General features: G+C 31.3%; 1 protein-coding gene across 1 annotated transcript in view; it reads right to left on the bottom strand.

Annotated features, from left to right (window-relative positions):
* Positions 1 to 10,565: 10,565 nt before the first annotated feature.
* The window catches only part of Tnks (tankyrase), a 101,274-nt gene continuing 91,970 nt past the window's right edge, over positions 10,566 to 19,869 (bottom strand). The window contains exons 27-28 of the mRNA XM_076489838.1: positions 14,404 to 14,560; positions 10,566 to 13,570 (exon numbers count right to left, since the gene is read on the bottom strand). Coding sequence (XP_076345953.1) covers positions 13,490 to 13,570; positions 14,404 to 14,560 — 238 coding nt within the window. The 3' untranslated portion in view covers positions 10,566 to 13,489. The remainder of the gene's footprint in view (positions 13,571 to 14,403; positions 14,561 to 19,869) is intronic.

The raw sequence follows: 19,869 nt of genomic DNA, 5'->3' as shown, positions 1-19,869 counted from the left end.
TCGGATAATCTTCCCACCATTGTTTCTTGAGGAACTTTAAAGAACCACGCATTGAATGGCTAAACATCTACTCTTAAACTGACTCACGAATAGCAAATAATAATAAATTAACTCCTTCTCATGCTTAAATGAGGAATCTCATGTAGAATCTTAATAATAGTAGTTACCTTTGTAAGGCATGTACAATATAACTATTAATACCATTCATCTAAAGAAACACGCCTGCCTTTGTAAAATGTACGCAATAAATACATAATTATAAGTTATAATTTTTATGTAATGTCTATTTGTTTTTGAATTTCGCATAAAACTACTTGAGGGCTATCTGCACTATCCCTCCCTAATTCAGCAGTATAAGGCTAGGTGAAAGGCAGCTTGTCACCACCAGCCAGTGCCAACCTTTGGGCTACTCTTTTACCAATGAATAGTGGAATTGATCATAGCATTATAACGCTGTAAGAGCGAGCATGTTTGGTGTAACGGGGATTTAAACCCTCGATCCTTATATTAAGAAACGAGCCCCTTAACCGCCTGGTCATGCCGGTCCTTGTATGCAATTCTACGGGGCTTAATGTTTTTGTTAAACACACATAATCTATCTAATAATGTCTGCAGAGGGCTTTGTAACAATATCTACCTATAGTAACGGTATCCACACATAGAACCTAAATATCAGCATCCTCCTATGAACTTTAATAACAACATTAATCTGCAGTAACAGGTCCTTTATGTAAAATTTTAATAATACCTTCTGCCTATAGGACCTTATTTACACAGCCCTTAGTAGCATAGTCAATCTACAAAACTTTGGCAACGCCTATAGAAACCTTAGTAATACCATACACCTATAGAACATTAGTAACACTGTGCATTTATAGTATCAGGCCCTCTAGTATCAATCTATATCATCCGTTTGTAAGACAATAGCGCACTCTGGTTCCACTTCGTGGAATATAACATCACACTCAGCAACGGTCCCTCTGTCTTCCACCTGCCATAGCAATGCGCCATCTGATGACTTTTGTGAAACTATGACGTAATCGTCTATTGCCTGATATTTTCCAAATAAATATTACATAATTTTTATGTTACTCTCACCAAAGCCTTTGTTAGTTAAGATTTTACATAATAATAAACGTAGTAGTACACTGTAGAATGCTTACAGGGTTCATCTAGCATAAACGACAGATGTATTATTTAGTTTATGATTTCTATGATAGTAATATTAAACAATCAAAGTGGCATCTCACAAAGTTACAAAAATAAATAATTAAATTATGAGAAAATAAATTCAAAAATACGTTATGTCAGCACAAAAATGTACATACGCAGTTATATTAATACACCACAAATAATTTATTTACTGAGAATAATTCGAATCATATAAAGACAACTAATTATACAGATTATATTTACCAGTAGTACATATATGGAGGTTTATGTGCCGCCTCCATGAAATCAATCCAGGGAAATAGAGAAACCGAAAGATGTACTGAGTCCAGGTAAATTCTGCAGTATCTAAAGGAAATCAGTTCAGAAAAGTAAAACATAGATTGATTTCCTCCAGGTAACTTCTACGCTTTCTGCATGACATCCATCCAGGAAAGTGAAAAACAGATCGATTCCTTCCAGGAACTCAAAAACCCAGTATTGGCCAAAATGTTTGCATATTGTTCTGTGTTGATGGTATTGTCTACAGGCATGGAATAGTTATCGATTAAATGTCTGAGTAGAAGAAAAGAAGGTAATGTGTGTTTTAAATTTCGCGCAAAGCTACTCGAGGTCTATCCGCACTATCCGTTCCTAATTTAGCAATGTAAGACTAGAGGGAAGGCAGCTAGTCATCACCACCCACCGCCAACTCTTGGGCTACTCTTTTACCAACGAATAGTGGGATTGACTGAAACATTATAACGCCCCCACGGCTGAAAGGGCGAGCATGTTTGGTGCAACCAAAGAAGATAGTATATTATTGGACTAGTTGTTATTCTGGTCTGTATAAGTTGTTTTGAGCATTTGTTCGTCAAACACATGTGCACAACTATTTTGCACAAAAGGGCGTGTTTTTATTATAAGCTTTTTGAAAAATATCAACGTTTTGCTCCGATAATTTAAATGTATATGGTGTAGAGTCATAATTCGTCATGTGCAACAAGTTATATGAAGTCAAAATGTTCAACATTCCAGAAATAATATGAAGCAAACGGACATTGCAAGAACAGTAAGGTACCTCCAGAATATTTAGGCGTTATCGGATTACAGGAAAAGTTGTTTCAGGAAAGTGTGCTAGTAGACGCCGAAATAATACTGCTAGAAGTGACCATGTTTTGATCAGGTTAACAAATCAAAGTCGAAAGAAGTCTTACGAATGACATTAACACATAAGACGCTAACCAAAAATAGTTATTTTGCAAGAAGAGGGTACCTGCAAACTAATATTAATTAGAATTAACCACCATCATTGTATTACTTGGGGAAGATAGCATGCTAACTTACAGTTACGACACTGGTGACATGTCATTTTTTCAAATGAGTACAGTTTCTGACTTGTTTAAGCCGATGGTAGGATTGTTGTTTGTCGTTTGTCTGCAGTACAAATGAGGGAAAACTGTTTTGCTTGAAGATGGTGGTGCAGTAATGTTTGGACAGCAGTTCATCATGTTGGAAAGTTGTTTTTCATATATTCTAGGAAAACGTCAATGACGTGTACTACAGACGATTTTTCTGCCATATGCTATAGTAAAGTTTGGCAATAACTTTGATTTTCAAAATGCCGATGCCAATATTCACAGTTCAAGTATTGTACAGAATTATCTCAAATGGGAAGATGTTACAAGATTAGCATGGCCAAAAATTTCTCCAGAATGTAATCCCATTGAGAAATAACCTGAAAAAATGACTAATTACGACCTAAACTAGTTACTGCTTTTCTCTGTCATCTTCTTGTGGCCATTTGGGGTGAAATAATGGTGGATTACATCAATAACCTCATCGACATCATGCCTCATCATCTTAACAAAGAATGTTAGAGTACGAGGAGGATCAACCAAGTACTGAATGTTCAATGTGTAATGATATAAGGTTACAGACGTTATTTATAATTATCTGATGTTATATTTTGCTATAATATGTTTTGGTAAGGTTTTTTTTTAATGCGTGAAATACTGAATTACACATTTTCTACAAGTGTCTCATAAAATTGTCTGTTGTTCTAATAAATCGTTGATGATATCCATAGAACCTTTTTTATTATACAAATTACGTCTGTAGTAGATGTTCAATAAAGCATGCGTTTCTCACTTTGATAGTGCTAAGTGTATTTGTATTCAATCTCGAAAATAATGATGTTATTTGTTACAAAATATGCAAACATTTTGACAAATACCTTATATACTACAACATAAAAATTAAAAACTACATTTTTAAATAAGCAGTACTGAATGTATGTTGTTCTGAAATTAACCATTACCCTTTCGATCCATAACCGTTTAAAAAGTTTTGGAAATGTCATTTGTTCATATGTTTGTTCATATCCTCAATATCTTTTTCTCTAAGTTTTTATTCAATCAATTAAGTAAAAATACTTAGCCTTCTTTCTACTTATAATCCAACAATACAGCAATAATTCTATCAAGTGAATTTCAATTATTCTTAACCAGAAACACCATGATCTACTCACCGGGCTTGCGAATTTCTATACCATATTGAAATGTTCCACTAGCTTTAATTTTCTAACTTTTCCAGTTATTTATATTTAAATAGTTTTTTTTTAAACATAGACCTAATTTTTGTTAGATGAAAATACCAATATATGATTTTCTGACCCGATATCCTAATGCTGAAGTATTAATAACATTTTATCAGAATTCGACCTTAATATTTTTTATTAATTTGAATATAATATATTTCATGTTCTTTACTTCTTATTAGATTTATAGTTTTATATATTTATTTGCTTGAATTAACATTTTTTTATATCCATCGATGTAATTCTATTTCAACAATATTATAATATAATAAGTATGCCACTGAATTCCTTAAGGAAGTGAGTAGGTTATTAGACTACTGCACAACCCTCAACCAGGAGGACCTTTTTCTCAGCCCACCGAGGGGAATCCAACCCCTGATTTTAGCGTTGTAAATCCGGAGACATACCGATGTACTAGCGAGGGGCATTTCAACAATACGTTTCTGTAAATTTTTAAACTTCTTATAATTTTTATAATTATTTAAAGTATACAAATTCAGTCATTATTTTTCCATTATTCTCATCTTTCTTTTTACCGAAAGTATTTTGTTTACTAATCAAATACAATAAACTGATCGTTTAAACAGTCTAAAATATAAAATGAGTTAATGTTTTATATCATTATAGAGATTATCTGTTTTTATTTTATAAATCTAAGAATCAGGATCTTGTTATAATAATTTTAAGTCTTCAACATACTTTGGTTTTATGAATTCTTATGGGAAATCTTACATCAATGTTTCAAAAGATATAAAATGCTCATACCAACATAAATTGTTTTTTAAACATTATTTCTATTTTGTTCATACAAATAGTAGATAGTATTTCTGTAATTATTGTTCTTTCCTTTTACTTTGGCTAACCAATAAATGTTTCAACTTTGTTTGGATTAGAACACAATCTTGTATCAATTCCTTTTGTAATATTTCCCAAGTACTGAATAATTTAACAACATGCAAAAGTATTTGTTCCCAGTGATGGAAAAAAATAAGTTAGTCTATAGATTTAAAATATTTCATAGACATTAAAAGGTTTGTTATGTTTCACTCTTAGTTTAACTCAGAGCCAAAGCTCTGAGCTGCTTAAAGTATTGTAGAGCATTTTAGTCATGATAAGAACTGCTTAACAAGAACATACGGTAAATCTAAATTTTTGTTCTTTAAGTTACCTCACGTTTTGAAATGTGAATGACAGTGTAGTTAAGACCTAACAATTTAGTGTATAACATCCTGGTTACGAAATAAAATTTGGCATCAAAATTATTCATGCACAAATTAATGAATAATAAATAATATATTATTTTTTAAAAGATTATCCTATTTAGATACAGTACATTTAAGTCTTTTAAAACGTATATCATGTTTTATATATATATCCATCTACCTACATTTCTAACAACTTCTTGGGGAATATTCACAGATGACATTCATTATGCAAGTTCTTCCCATCCCGAAGGGTTAAAATTCTTTAATTTTCGTATTACATTGTTGATTAGGTCGATCATGTTATTGTTTAAGACAGATTTTTCACCAATAGCTAATTCTCCACGATAGTTATGCGCTAGATCCATACCGGAACGTATAGTTTTAATGGAATATTTATATTTATGAATAACACTGCCAACGTTCTCTAAAGTTTCATTTTAATTTTAAAATGGGTTTTATGGTTTGCATATAAAAAACCTGATGACATTGTTGCAGCTGGTTTACTGTCTTTGCTTTATTGTCTACCAGAAACATACATTTTGTATGTTTGAATTAATAATGTTATCTAGAGTTCAATACCTTATGTATTGGCATTTCATAAACTTTGTGTTGATAAAAAAGAAGGTACCAATTCCTCAGGAATGAGAATCATTAGTTATGCCATATTTTGAAATTGCTACAGCTTTAACAAAAGCCTCTCCTGCCAAGCCATAAAATAATGAAATTATTGGTGCTACAAATTATGATAAAACCCTCCTTTTTGCATCAGCACGTTTATTTTCCGTTTAACAGACGCTTTCTTGACAGCTAACTCTATCAATAATATTCTGTATCATCGAAGTTTCTGTTTTTGTATGTTCATCAAGTTACCTTTCAAAACATATAATACAACTCTCAAATACACAAAATAAATTAATTTTAGCTCCGGCAATTATTCTTTAATCTGTTTACGTGTTGCTTTAGGTAATGTGCGGAGAAGCTCTTGACTTGTTTAACTCTTAGTATCATGAAGAATAAGTCAAAAGAGGTTCTAAGCACAACAACTAAAAACTGTTCATATAACATCTACGTTTTTTCACACTACAATGATAATAATTGTTTATTAACAATGAAATGGACAAAATAGGGTTTATTTTGAAAGTTGATGAGTCTTGGATAATCTAAATAATTATAGGTTATAAGAAGAAATTTTCAACAGATTTTTCAGTATTTGGGCTTTCTCTCTCTCCTTTTTATAAACTGTGGTAAAGTTCTCTTTCAACAATCTAAACACGCTCCAAGGATCGATATTACCACTTTTTCGTGGAATGTGATGAATGAATTATGTTGCCAATTTGCACTGAAATATATTCACTTAAAAATGGTTGTTGAAACATAAACACATATCTATCCAATAAACAAACATCTGAATGCCAATTCTTTAACTACATATGGCCCATCTTTCAGGTTCTATCAGTACCACAATTACGATAATAAATACATGCATATTCACTGAATCATCAGTTTTAACTTACTTTGATATATGCACTATAACTTTATCTTCAGACAAGTCTCATTTCAGCCGAAACTTTTCGGACATTTGCAATTTAAAGTCAACGAGTAAACAGCCATATGACTCTCTTGTTGCATGTAGATGAGCTTCTTCAAATTATTTTGTATGTGCTGGAAACATTTGCCTCTAAAATATTCAACTAAGATTTGCTTTTGACAATTATTAACAATATAGTTTATTGAGAAATTAAAGTAATATTACTTATTTTTTAACTTTGGTGAAATATATTTTGCACAATATAAAACAGTTGATAAATTTAAAAGATGACTTCCATGCGTAAAATGTTGAGACATTTATTTGTATTCTCTGCTTTCACTCATAAAATAATCGACGATAAAAAGATTTGGTTTATCAGACCATAAAAACAATGAAAGATTTTAGGTAATCCTTCAACAATTTTAATATTGAGAATATTTTGCATTAATTTAGTATAAGGGGCTAATATTTACCCTAAAATCATAAGATATTTTCAAGAATAGGATAGATAACTTCACATTGACAAGTTAAAACTTTACTTGCAAATTGTGATTTACCACTACCTGTTGGACTTGTCACCAAACATGTAAAAGGGTATTGTAGATGGTTATCCATCTCAAACTCTAATTAGAAATAAAGTAAATGGAACTTACCTTAGATAGATCAATATACACTAATGAATTAGTGGATTGGTTTATATATATTTTAGACCATAATTAAGTCGAGCCATTGAGACATCTATATAGAAATCATCATGATTGAAATATTTTTGTGTGTGTGTCAAGAACTGCTTTATTATTGTGTTAAAACAATAATACATTTACATGTAATTCAATATAGACATTCACCACGTTACGGTATGAGCTCATCACCCTGTCTTTTCAAATATTACCCCTAGTAACATAGCCCAGTTTCCTTAAACACATGTAATGTAAAGAAATACATAAATGAAAACAAAAACAGAAGTTGAGATCTATATGCAGCCCTATGGAACCGTCAGTTTTTGTAAGTTGTATTTAATTATTTACTTATAAAGCAAAATGTAAACACATATGTATGAAATGAGATTACATTATTAATTTTAAGACTTTGTTATTATGTTATGTTGATCTTTATCGTACCAATTCACCATCTGATGACACTTCGTGGCATACTTTCTATTGACAACTTCTGTTGTCATGTCTGCCTATCATGGTGCCAATACCCGCTAGTTCAACTTCGTGGTTATGACGTCACGCCTATTACGCTCTCTGTCTTTTTCCTCTCCTAGCAATGCGTCATCTGGTGACATTTCATAAAACAATGACGTCATCATCTCTCGTGAGATGTCTTGGTTACCTAGCATCGCGCCCTCAGGTGCCACTTCGTGAAAACTATGGTGGCTTCCTTTGGGCGCATGGGTATCCTATTAACTACTGATCTACTGTACAACTTTGTACACAAGATCTTAGTTTTGCTGTTAAGAGCAAAGAAGAAAATATCTTTTGCAGGTCTAACACCACAGCAGCCAACATAGAATTGGTCATTGGAAAGCCACGAGGATCTTAGGTTTGTATCTGGTTTATGGCCATAGCAAAACTTGAGCTCACAAGAAACCGAATCTTCTTAAACAGTATTGGAGTGTCTATGTAGAAGACAGGGAGAATGAGAGAAAAAATAGTGGTAGATAATAGCCCTCTTGATTTCATATCACCATAAAAAAAAATCTGGATTTTTCTATTTCAGACGAATTGGTCGTCCTGTTTGTCAAAAATTGCTATAGTTGTCACTTTAGCCTTAATTTGCAACCACATAACCCACGTTACTTCCCGCACAAAGTTATATCTTTACTCCGAGTTTGGAACTTTAAATATGTGGCCCTCCATAAGCCACACGTCCACACACAGAGAGAAAGACATACGCATTGAAAAATATAAAATAAATATTCAGAGAGGGATGAAAGTCTGCCGATAATGAGTGCTAGAACTTTGAAGGCGGTACGAGTTGCTTCACGCATGCGCGTGCTTCCTATTGCTTCGTCAGAAAACATTTATTCATCGACACCAAAATTTGTGTTTATGTTTACACGTATATTTTTTATTTTTCAGGTCTACTTCCCCCGGATGAATACATCATTTTTTTCTGGATAATTTCACTGCTCGTTTCAGATTGCTATAGTTAGGTGCTTATAGCTAAATAGTATAAGCTGAAGAATTTAACTATAAACTGAAGTTTAACACCGGCGAATATAAGCTGGCAGGCATAAAAGAGAAAATAACGTTTTGATAAATGCTGTCCTCGCCAGGTATGATCTTTCTTGCCGATGGATAAACACTCACTAGCGTGTTCTCGACGAATTATAGATACACTTAGCGACAGCAAACATTACGTGACTATGTGGTGTAAAATGTTCGAGAACATGACACTGATGAGTGCAGGTTTAAGTTTCAAACTTTTGCTCAAAGGTACACAAGGGCTATTTGCGCATATATGTCTCTAATTTTGAATTGATAGACTAGACGGAAGGAAGGCAGCTAGTCAACAGTACTAAATGCTAACTTTCGGAATATTTTTGTATGATTAAATAATGGAAATTGACTATCAATTTTACAATGCAATCATGGTCCCAAAGTGCAGAACACATTATTGTGCCGACTGGTAGCCAATTCTCAGTATAACAGTCCCGACTTAACAAGACGTATATACATGCACAGGTTTTTCTACGTAAGCTGTAGGTTTAATATTAACAGTTAAAGTAGGAATGTAAATGTTAACATATAAACCAAACATATGAAATACATCCTAAATTATAAATGGAAATAATGAACTCAAAAGCCATGGAATAACAAACCTCTTTACTTAACGAAAAGAAAACAAACCGAATTACTTAGGTCACACAACGACACAAATATTTAGTTCTAAACACAAGTGTAAGATTATAAGCAAAATCTGAAAAGTCAAACTGACCTTCAATCAGTATGAAAGTCTGGTTCGTTCGAAGTATAAATATACTAACCAACCTAACTAACTGTACGGCTAGAGACAAAATTCATTCGAATTTTTTGCTTTAGCGCAAAACTATACAGTGGGCTATGTTCGCCTTGTCCATCGCGAAGAAAAGAACCTCAGATCCTAGCGTTGTAAGATTACCGCTAACCCACTTTGGAACTAAGCTCAGATTCGATAATAAAAATAATACAATGTAGTTCTCTGACATAATCGTTGATATTTTTAAAGAAAAATTGCAACAATAAACATTATAAAGCAGTTCGTTATCACAACCAAGTGGTTATCTCTAAAAGCATTTACATTGCTCAATCCAATTTCAAGTTGGGCAGTGAAGTATGAGTCAGTCATAGTCTTCTATCAACCAAGTTCTGTCAACATATTAGTTATGAATGGGCCAATCTTCTTAAAAATTATTTTAACAGAAATTGATCACCTAATCCAATCACTTGTCTACTGGTTGGTCACATACGAGTCAATCATGGCCTTATAAATGGTACTGTAAGAAAAATTTCCCAACAAGGCGAAACAAAAAAAAATAAAAAAAATATATATATATATATATATAAAAAAAATCACCCAACTCATCTATCTGTAAACTGGTTGATTATCCAAGACTAAAAACATAGTATAACAAATCTCTTCATTTAACCCAATCTTCCTATAGTGGGTTGATTATTCACCAATCAGTTTTCATTAAAACAAAAACATGCATTTTTCAATTTGTTTTAGCAGTTTGAAAATAAAATATAGTCTCAATGAAATATGCTTTGGTTTCATAACACATATTCTCTCATTCTTTCTGGATAATTATATAAAACAAAGAATATCTGTTTGTTTGTGTTGAATTTTGTGTAAAGATACACCCTAACCACCTGGTTATGTTGGGCTACATATCTTCTTATAGGAGTAGCCTACAAGATGTAGATAATATTTTATATAAATCAGCTATGTTTAGTCATGTTTCTTGTCTGGAAAGAAAATAACTGAAATTACATTATTCTGACATTTTTTTAGCAAATTATAAACATTCTCTAACTTTATGGTTGTGAACAGATTGTTTTCTGTTACCAAATATTAAAAAAAAGATAACAATTAATTGCTTTTAACCTTTTGTTTTTCTTCTTTTATTCACAAGAAAGAAAGGAAGAAGTTGGGCATCTTAATCATTAGAAATATGTAAATATTTCTGAACACATAAAATTCAATTTATAGTCAACATCACAACAATTGACATATCTTCCAACATATCCAACATTAAAAGAAAGACTTGGGACAACATTGGGTATTTTTCTTTTCTCTGAGCAACATGAATGAACTCTAAGTACCATTTAGTTTTCCAAGGCAGATACACATATGAATAAGTTAACTTTAAAAAATTGGATTTCTGTGACTGAAATTCTTCATCTATTTTTCTGCACTTAATGATAAACTCCTTTTTTAAATGTTTTGTGTCCAAGTTTCAAGAGCTTGTATAAATCACTCTAATAAGTTAAGATTTTTTACATAAAAATATACATCACATTTTAATTCCTCCCGTATAAGTTTAGAATAATATTAGAAATTGCACTGCATTCTCCCATGAGTGCAAATTAATATAAACATGGAATTATAATGCCTGAGAGTTAAGGCAACAAAGGAAAACTTAATAACAATGTGCAGCATATAAGCCAAAAACATTACTCCTAAAGCTTATTTTTAAAACCTGAATCGTTTACCAGTACTGAAAGTATAAAAACATTGTTTTAGTATTCAATAAGATACTCTGTACTAGATTTTTCACTGAAAATTAAGAGTTAAATCTTTAGATTGTTTTCAAGTAACAATATTTCTGAATCTGTCAGGGGGTTTTCAGATAATAATGAAATCTTTATCATCCTCAGTAATGTTATCCACGCGTAAGATCTTTAAATACCAATGTTGTTTTAAAATTGGTTCTTTAATCAGTAATGTTAACAACATGCAAGTTTTTAAACAAGTAATGTTATCCACATACAAGTTCTTTTAAATAGCAAAGTTACCAAAATTTGGTTTCTTTAAGCAACAATACTAAAAACTAAATGTTATATATATATATATAACATTTAGTTTTTAGTATTGAATATATATATATATATATATAGTGAAATTAAATAATTACATCTAAATGAATAAACAAAATCATGAAAAGAACTGTATTACAAACAGCAAATCCCAGCCTATGATTAATTATAACCATAAATTTTCAAGCCATAAACAAAACATATTAACATGAAATAAAATACGCTGCATATTTTATTTCATCTTAATGTATTTTGTTTATGGCTTGAAAATTTATGGTTATAATATATATATAAATATATATATGAATTCTTAAAAAAAAAGTGTTATCTGAAAAAAAGTTTTTACAAATGTATGATGTTATAAGAACACCTTAGTTCACTTGACAGCAATGTTACTTGAAGGTTGATTTTTATACTAAACTATCAATTGACCCTCTGCTTATCAGTAGCAACTTTTTAATCAAGAATTATTTGAATGTTGGTTTTAGGTAGGTTCTCTGGTTAGCAATGGTTTCTGAAAGTGGTTTTTTTTAAGCAATATTTTGCTTGTGTATTGTTTTGTAAAACATTGTTTGTAGAAGATATTCTATCCAGTTCTAATGACAGTATCTTTTCAACTTCCTAGGTAATAATATGATAATCTGAAAAACATTTCTCTCACAAATAACTCTTTCAACAACAGCTGATACTTATTTACAATACATTCACATTTTTCTCAAAAAACAACAACAAAGCAAAATAATTCAATACGAAAATATGTAATGTGTAAATATGTCAAAACTTAGACAAGACAAAGAGAAAAATAAGTAAAAATGAGAATAAGATGCTACATTTGATATACAGAGAAATTCAAAGTTTCCAGCTGTTAACAGAATATTTAAATAAAAACATCACCATTTCAATTCAGATTATCTTGCAGTTATAAACTCTCAAAATGGTCTGTAATTTCTCTTTATAGCCACCAAATTGTCTGCTATACTTTTGTGATTTAATGCAACCTTTTCTCCTATTTTATTGGGTCCATTCACAATGTTCATTTATGTATATTTTCTAATTTCATATCCAATATTTTTAACATATTACACATCCTTTGATACATTTTATGGGAAACTGTAACACACTGCTAGTTACCCAGCAGTTAGAAAAATTAACTTCACAATCATCCAAAAACATTCATTTTCTTCAATAAAAAATTATTTTCTTTCTATTCTGTTTGTGCTCAGTTCATGTATTTCTACTAATGGAATAATATATGCTCACTTTCAATCATCAGTATACAAAGAAAGCTAATTAATTCAAGCATCTATATAAGGCTTTATGGGAGATGAGGTGTTATGTAGTACCAGTGATTCTGAATTAACTCCTACTACAAATTGAGAAAAAAAAACTGAATGCACTGAAAGATTCCAAATGGTAATGGTCACAGCTGACATTAAGAGAGACTATATAAAATGTTTCAAGAGTTTCAAATCTGTGAATAACAATGATAGAAAGGACAATAACGTGGAGCAAAAGTAACTGCAAATACAAATGTTAGCTAATACAATAACTGTTAGAATAAGATCAGGATGAATAATATGCTGATTCTGATATGACAACTTCAGTTGATGTAAATACCAGGTATTGCTAACTCAGGAGAAAAGGTTGATTCCGTTATGGCAACTTGAATTGATGCAAGCACTGAAAACACTTGGCCAGAAGAGAAAAATATGCTTATATTGGTGTAAAACAAAAGTTCACCTCAAGGACAACCGATTATTGTAGAATTACTTCAGTTGGTGTAAAACCTAGTAGGACCAACTTAGGAACAACAGCTGATTCTTGTAGCATAATATAAGTTGGTGTAACCACTAGTATGAATAGATCAGAGGAATGGTCAATCCTTGTTTGAGAAGAGAAGATATGGTACAGTGACATTATTATTTTTTTCAGTATTCCAAGTACATTTACACCTTGTATGAAAACATATGAAAGAAACATCTCAGGATGATCCTGAAGCCACTGCAGATGTTTCCGGTTCTGGTCTCATTATCTGGTAGATTATCAGGTATTCAGGATAAGCCTGTAACCAGAAATAAAGGTAAATATATATTATGATTAATGACAAAGAAAAATCAAAATGCCCAATTTCACATCATAATTTGTCTAACAAATAAAAATAACTCTTATGACAAAACCTTTGAAACATTTTAAAAACAACAAAAAATTATCTCCAAAGCTACAGAATTATATGTATTTGATTAGTTACGAGAAGCAAAAGGTTGTAAAACTTTGTTTTCAGAATCTCAACAAGATTCATGCATTTACAAAATATTTTTCATTTAAATGTTATAACTATTGATATAAACAGGATAAAAAAGATTACATAAAAATGAATAATTATGTTGTATAATCATGTCATTACAATCAATATTATCATGCCAAATAAATTTAATTGCTCAGTAAACTTAAGCATTTTTCACATCAAATTGTTATAGGTTTAGTTAGCCCAGCTGTCGAGTTTCCATGCAAAACAATTCTGATTTGAAATTCACAATAAACTGATTGATAGGAATGCATAAAAATATCAGAAAAGATAATTTTAACTGTAGAATATGGCTTAAAGTTTTTCAACTCTCACTCAAAGTAAACTCTTATGAGATGCACAGATGAACCACAGTTTCTACTATTAGATACAAAGGATCAGCAATAAAAAATGTTGAGAATGATATTTGAACATATATAACACTGGTGTTGAAAAAGTTTTAATTTGGATATTCACTGTCCTCTCAATCACATTTCAGGATTTTTATGACTCTTCAAACAACTTATATATTAGGATGCTTTAAATTTATGAATCTCTTCCACTTATAACAATTAACAGTGATGTGCATCAGTTGTTTTGCACTAACTCACCTGTTCTCCTCTGTAAACTACATATTCTGGGTAAGAAAGACCTCCAACACTGGGTCGGCCAACAACAGAGTGGTGGCCAGGAGGAGCATGGGCCATCTTCATAGCACTGAACTGGAGAAAGGACTTACCCAAGGTTACTCGACACAACAACAACTGTCTGTTGAATCAAGCAGAGGAAATTAAAATACATAAGTATCTGTAAAGGAATAGCTGTTTGAAAAGACCTGTGTTGAACATTACAGCAGCTACACACACACATAAAAAGCTCATATACAGTTTATGGGCCAAACCTACATTTTGGGGTAATGAACACAGGTAGGTTACGCAAAGTCTATCACACATTATTTAAAAACTTAACATCTCTGTATCACATATCCAACAGATAGATTTTTGTATGTAGCAACTGTCTTGTAGTAAAACATGCAAGAACATATAGTATTGTACAAAAGTGTTAGGACAAAGTTAAAAATTATATTTTAATCTACTTTCAAAAAAACAATAGAAGATAAATCACAGATGAAACAAAAATTTTATTAATATTTATATTTAGTACAACAGAAACTCAGTAGAAGTGCTTGAGTTCAGTAAACAGTTAGTATTTTGTGTGTCCTCTTTTGCTTTAATAATTACAGACAGTCTTTCAGGCATTGGTGCAATATATTTAATCAAAGTGTCCTTAAGGATTTCACTCCACATGTATCTAATACACTCCCATAAAGTTTCTTTGGAAGTAACTTTGATTTGTCAAGTTTCTGATCTATCAAATCCCTGATCTGCTCAACTGGGTTGAGATCAGGGCTCTGTTGCATAATTTGAATGACTCCAGTAGCTTCTTTCTCAGCAAAGTAATTTTTGTATAGGTTGGATGAATGTTTGTGGTCGTTATCTTCTTGATAGTAGAATTTTTTACCAATAATATGCAAACCATGTGATATACCAGAATGGATCAGTATATTATACCAAGCCCATTGCAAAAGGGTTAAATCTTTATTCTTTATAACTTTATTAATGGTTATTTCTGTGAAGTTCTTTTTCTTTGTTACTTTACTGATGTCAGTTCTGGGTAAACTTTTATTCTTTATTATTTTATTGATGTCAGGTTTGGGTAAACTTTTCAGTTTTCAGCAATCCATTAGTATTTGTTTTGGATGTTTTTTTCCTGTTTATTATAGCAATGTAAGTTTTGGTGAACTGCATAATTTCTAGTGCTTTATTGATGCTAACACCTTGGATAAACTCCTTATTCCTAATTACCTTATTAAAGAATTTTGTTGTGTGTATTACTTTATTGATACCAGTTTTAGATAAATTCCTCACTCTCTATTTATTTGTTGATATCACTTATGGTGAATGACTTTGTTTTTGTAAGTTTTTATCTTTGTTCATATCAATTTTGAGTGAAATCTTTTTGCATATAAAATCCCATTTCCCTTTTTTTTCAGCACTTATTTGTCAAATAATAAAAACTCAGGTTTCAGTATTACCAATCACACTTGTTTAGTTTTACAAGCATTATAAGTCTAATCTTCTTCAGAACACATTCTTACTTTTTGCAGTTAAAGTGTAGTTTACAAGTTCCCTTAAAGTTGTGGAACACAATGTATTGTTACTGACTCTTACTTTAAAGTAAGTAGTCATAGTTTATAATATATACATGGAAGTTCTTTTTCAATAAGTTCAGTACATATTTATTGACTTAATTCTAGGGTAGCTGTTTCTGTATTTTGGCTTATTACGTACTGCTTCTGAAGTCTATGAAACACGTCACACAATATATATATTACACTGTATCGAATTTACCGTTATAAATTTAGTTTAATACTTACACTGTTTCAGTATAGATCTTATTTTTATGCATGTGACACATTGTTGAATGTGTATTGCACAAGTCCTGCCTATTCTCTAAATTTTTGAGAGTAAGACTCAACAATACTTGTTTTAAAAAAATGCTAGTGTGTTTTCAAACACTGTTGAACATTCTAGAATCTCACCTCAACTATATAAATTAATGTGCCAAGGAAGGTTTATTACTATTATTAGTCAGCTATAATTAGTGCACTATGGGCCTCAGAAGCTATAACTGTGATTTGTGACTATTAATAAGAAAACTACAGAATTGGACCACGTATGTTTATAGATTTCAAATATTACAAACTGTTTAACTTCAGTGAATTAACTATGGATGTTAGTATTTATAGGAGGATATTAGATAATGTCACTGGCAAAAACCTATGGGTGCTTGTAGTTAGCTAGCCATCAAAAGAAGCATAAAAGTGTATTAACAAAGACATAATTTGTTCTCTATGAATGTTGATAAATCATTCAGTTCCAGACCAGATATAAGACCCAGCACTGTTTGTTTGTAAAACTCTTGTATATAAACCATCATTTGTAACAACTATTAGTAATAATTGTTATTTTAATCTGTATTGTTGCTTGTATATTAAAATATATTTATGTTAAGAAAAAAACTGTGTGAATGAACCTTGTTAGCAAATATCATAAATTTGAAACATATTGAAATTCAATTAACTTCTAAATTAAAGTTAAAATTCCTTGCTACTTGATATCATATGTAATGTACGTGACAACAGATTGGACACTTGTCCAAAATAAATTATAACATGTAAAGCAAATATTCACAAAAGAGAATATATATAATTTACATGAAATATGCCTTTTCCTTCTAGAAGTGAACAATCAGTCAGTAAAAAAAAAGTGGAGCAACTGAAAAAGAAATCTTTTTCTCAGGAAGAGATCCAGTTTATCTTGTATCTTTCTTCTTCATCAGAAAAAAGCAATTCAGTCCAGGCAATTGGATGTTGAAGTACCTGATGCTTCAATTTCAATGCCTCTAACTGAATCTGTTTACAAATCCAAATCGCCATTAAATGTTGAACCAGCTCTTCTTGACTCTGTCTTATGGACAGATCATGATGTAGCTGGTGAAATTCATTTAGATGAGGACGTGTTGAACTCCCCATGGCCAGGTACATCAGAACAAACATCATTATCACCATCACCACAGAGAAGAGGCAGAGCTAATAGTAGTAGAAAAAGGGGTAGAGTTCCAGTGGGTGCTACTACTCATTCTTTCTCACAGTAGCAATTGGACATGGGTGAAAATCATGAGAGAAAACAGATTCCTCCATTCCACAAATGTTAAACTATATCCTGACAAGTCATCTCTTTTAATAAATCAATGGAAGTTTTCAACCTCCTTTTTACAGTGGATACTTTGCACCTAACTGTAGGTGAAACAAACAGATATGCACATAAAACACAAGTAAACGAAAATGAACCACTTCAAATGAAAAAAACTGTAATAAAGAAAAATGTTACAGTTAAGAATACTTTAGCTTATTTTGGCTTATAGTTATAGTTATGGGCCTCATCCTTCTGTTTCTGACTACCTCTAGTTTACTTATGATCCCTTTCGTAATTTTTGGTTTACTCAAGTCTTTTCTAAGGACAAGTTTTTAGGATAGCATCCATAAATATTTACATTTTAATAACTCTAACACTCTTCCTAGGACTGACTCCAACCACAATAAACTTTTTAATGTTAGACTCTTCACAGACCTTCATTTGAAGTACTTCATTTCTCACTATTTTCCTAAGAGGAAACTGTAGATGAGCAAATGTTGGATATAAAATGTACGACTGGTTTTATGTAATACCTATCAGAGAAACCAGTCAAGTGGGGTATCATATGGATACTGTTTAAAGTTCAAGATCTACACAGGCAAGGAGGGACAAATGCCAGCCAGAGGATTATTAATAATGTTATCATGGATCTGATGTACAGATCAACAGACTAAGACACACTCTTTTCATGGACAATTTTTACACTTCCCCTCATTTACTTGATAAACTGTTGGCTGATGGAACTTATGCTTATGGTATATGTAAGAAGGACAGACAGCATTTCCCATGGTAAATGGTTGCAACAGCCCCACAGTGAGAAAAAGTACACTTTCTGAAATATGGAAGTCTGACAGCAGTGAAGTGGATGGACAAAAAAAAAAGACATCTATGCCCATTCTATTATACACTCCAACATCATTACAACTATGAGATGATGATGAATGGATGCCAAGGTTACAAGACCTTAGCTCATTGCAAACTATAACAAGTTCATGAGATGAGTAGACCTTAATGACCAGTTCCTCAGCTACTGTTTAACTGGATGAAGGTCAATGAAATGGTATAAAAATAGTTTATCTGGCTTATGGATTTAAACATAAGAGTTTTTACTTTTTACAAGACAAAGACCAATCAGCTGGAATTATCAAAGTTCTACAGAATGGAGTTGATAATTTCTCTTACTAAACTTCTACACTTCAGGGCAGACCTGGTCCTTCTGGTATTCCACTTATGGCATCTACACAGGACTTTCATCTGAAACTTACTCTCGACAGGCATTATCCAGTACTTGTCAAACAAGGTAAAAAGATGCAAACTGTGTCTTACAAAGAAGTTAAGCTTTTACTTAGTATATAACTAAAACTGCTGAATTATCACAGCTGATTTATTCTGTATAACATAAAAATAAAGCTGTTTATGATGGATTCATTAAAATATTGTTTATGTACAAGGCTAAAGTGTTTGCTCTATTCCTTTTTACAAATACAATTCCTTCTTTTCCTCTGACAACTAACAAATATCTGAGACAGTAGCATCTTAGCATTTTTATTGTATTTAAATGTATAACAGTAATGCTTTTATACAATGTTTCTGCCTGAAATTTTTTGAAAAGTTTTCTTTTGCTATTCATACACTTGTATGTAAGAGATTCTCTTTCATTTTATTTTATTTTTTTCTGTGCAGAGCTTCATTTACATTTTCTAAAAGTTCTTCATTCTGAAACATTTCTATACAATTCTGTATATCAAGGTTTGTGTAACTTGCATATTTTTGTACGTATAATACCTCTTGTTATGTGCATTTTCTAAAATGTAAACATATCTATATAGTTATGTAAAACACATGTATATAAATTGGTATGCATTTATAGTTTCTGTTGTAGGTGTTTTATGAAAGTTGCTCAAGAATGTGAACAATTTTCAAGTACATTTGTTTCAGTTTTTGAAATAAAAGTGTAAGTAAATATTAGCATACATTTACATAGATGAGGTTGAACACATTTTCACTGCTTTCTTTTACTGCACATTTTTAAATGTTATGAATAAATACAAGTTGTAAAGTTTCTGACATTGCATCATTTGCTTTTACTTTACCTCAATTTAGACACTTAGAAAAAACACAAGCTCAGTAGACCTAATTACCTTGCCCTACAAAATACAAATCTAAATACAATACCAATATTTTGCAAAGTACACTGATATTTCAGCTACAATACATTACATATATACCTATGTATTTGCTCATAAATGCATGTTTACATTTTGGTTATGTTTCTTAAAACATAGAACAAAGAAAAATTACATAGAAAACAATGATTTC

This window comes from Tachypleus tridentatus, chromosome 2 (assembly GCF_004210375.1).
Source record: "Tachypleus tridentatus isolate NWPU-2018 chromosome 2, ASM421037v1, whole genome shotgun sequence".
Taxonomy (NCBI): domain Eukaryota; kingdom Metazoa; phylum Arthropoda; class Merostomata; order Xiphosura; family Limulidae; genus Tachypleus; species Tachypleus tridentatus.
Note: the sequence above shows the minus strand (reverse complement) of the source record. Positions and strands in the feature narration are given on the sequence as shown.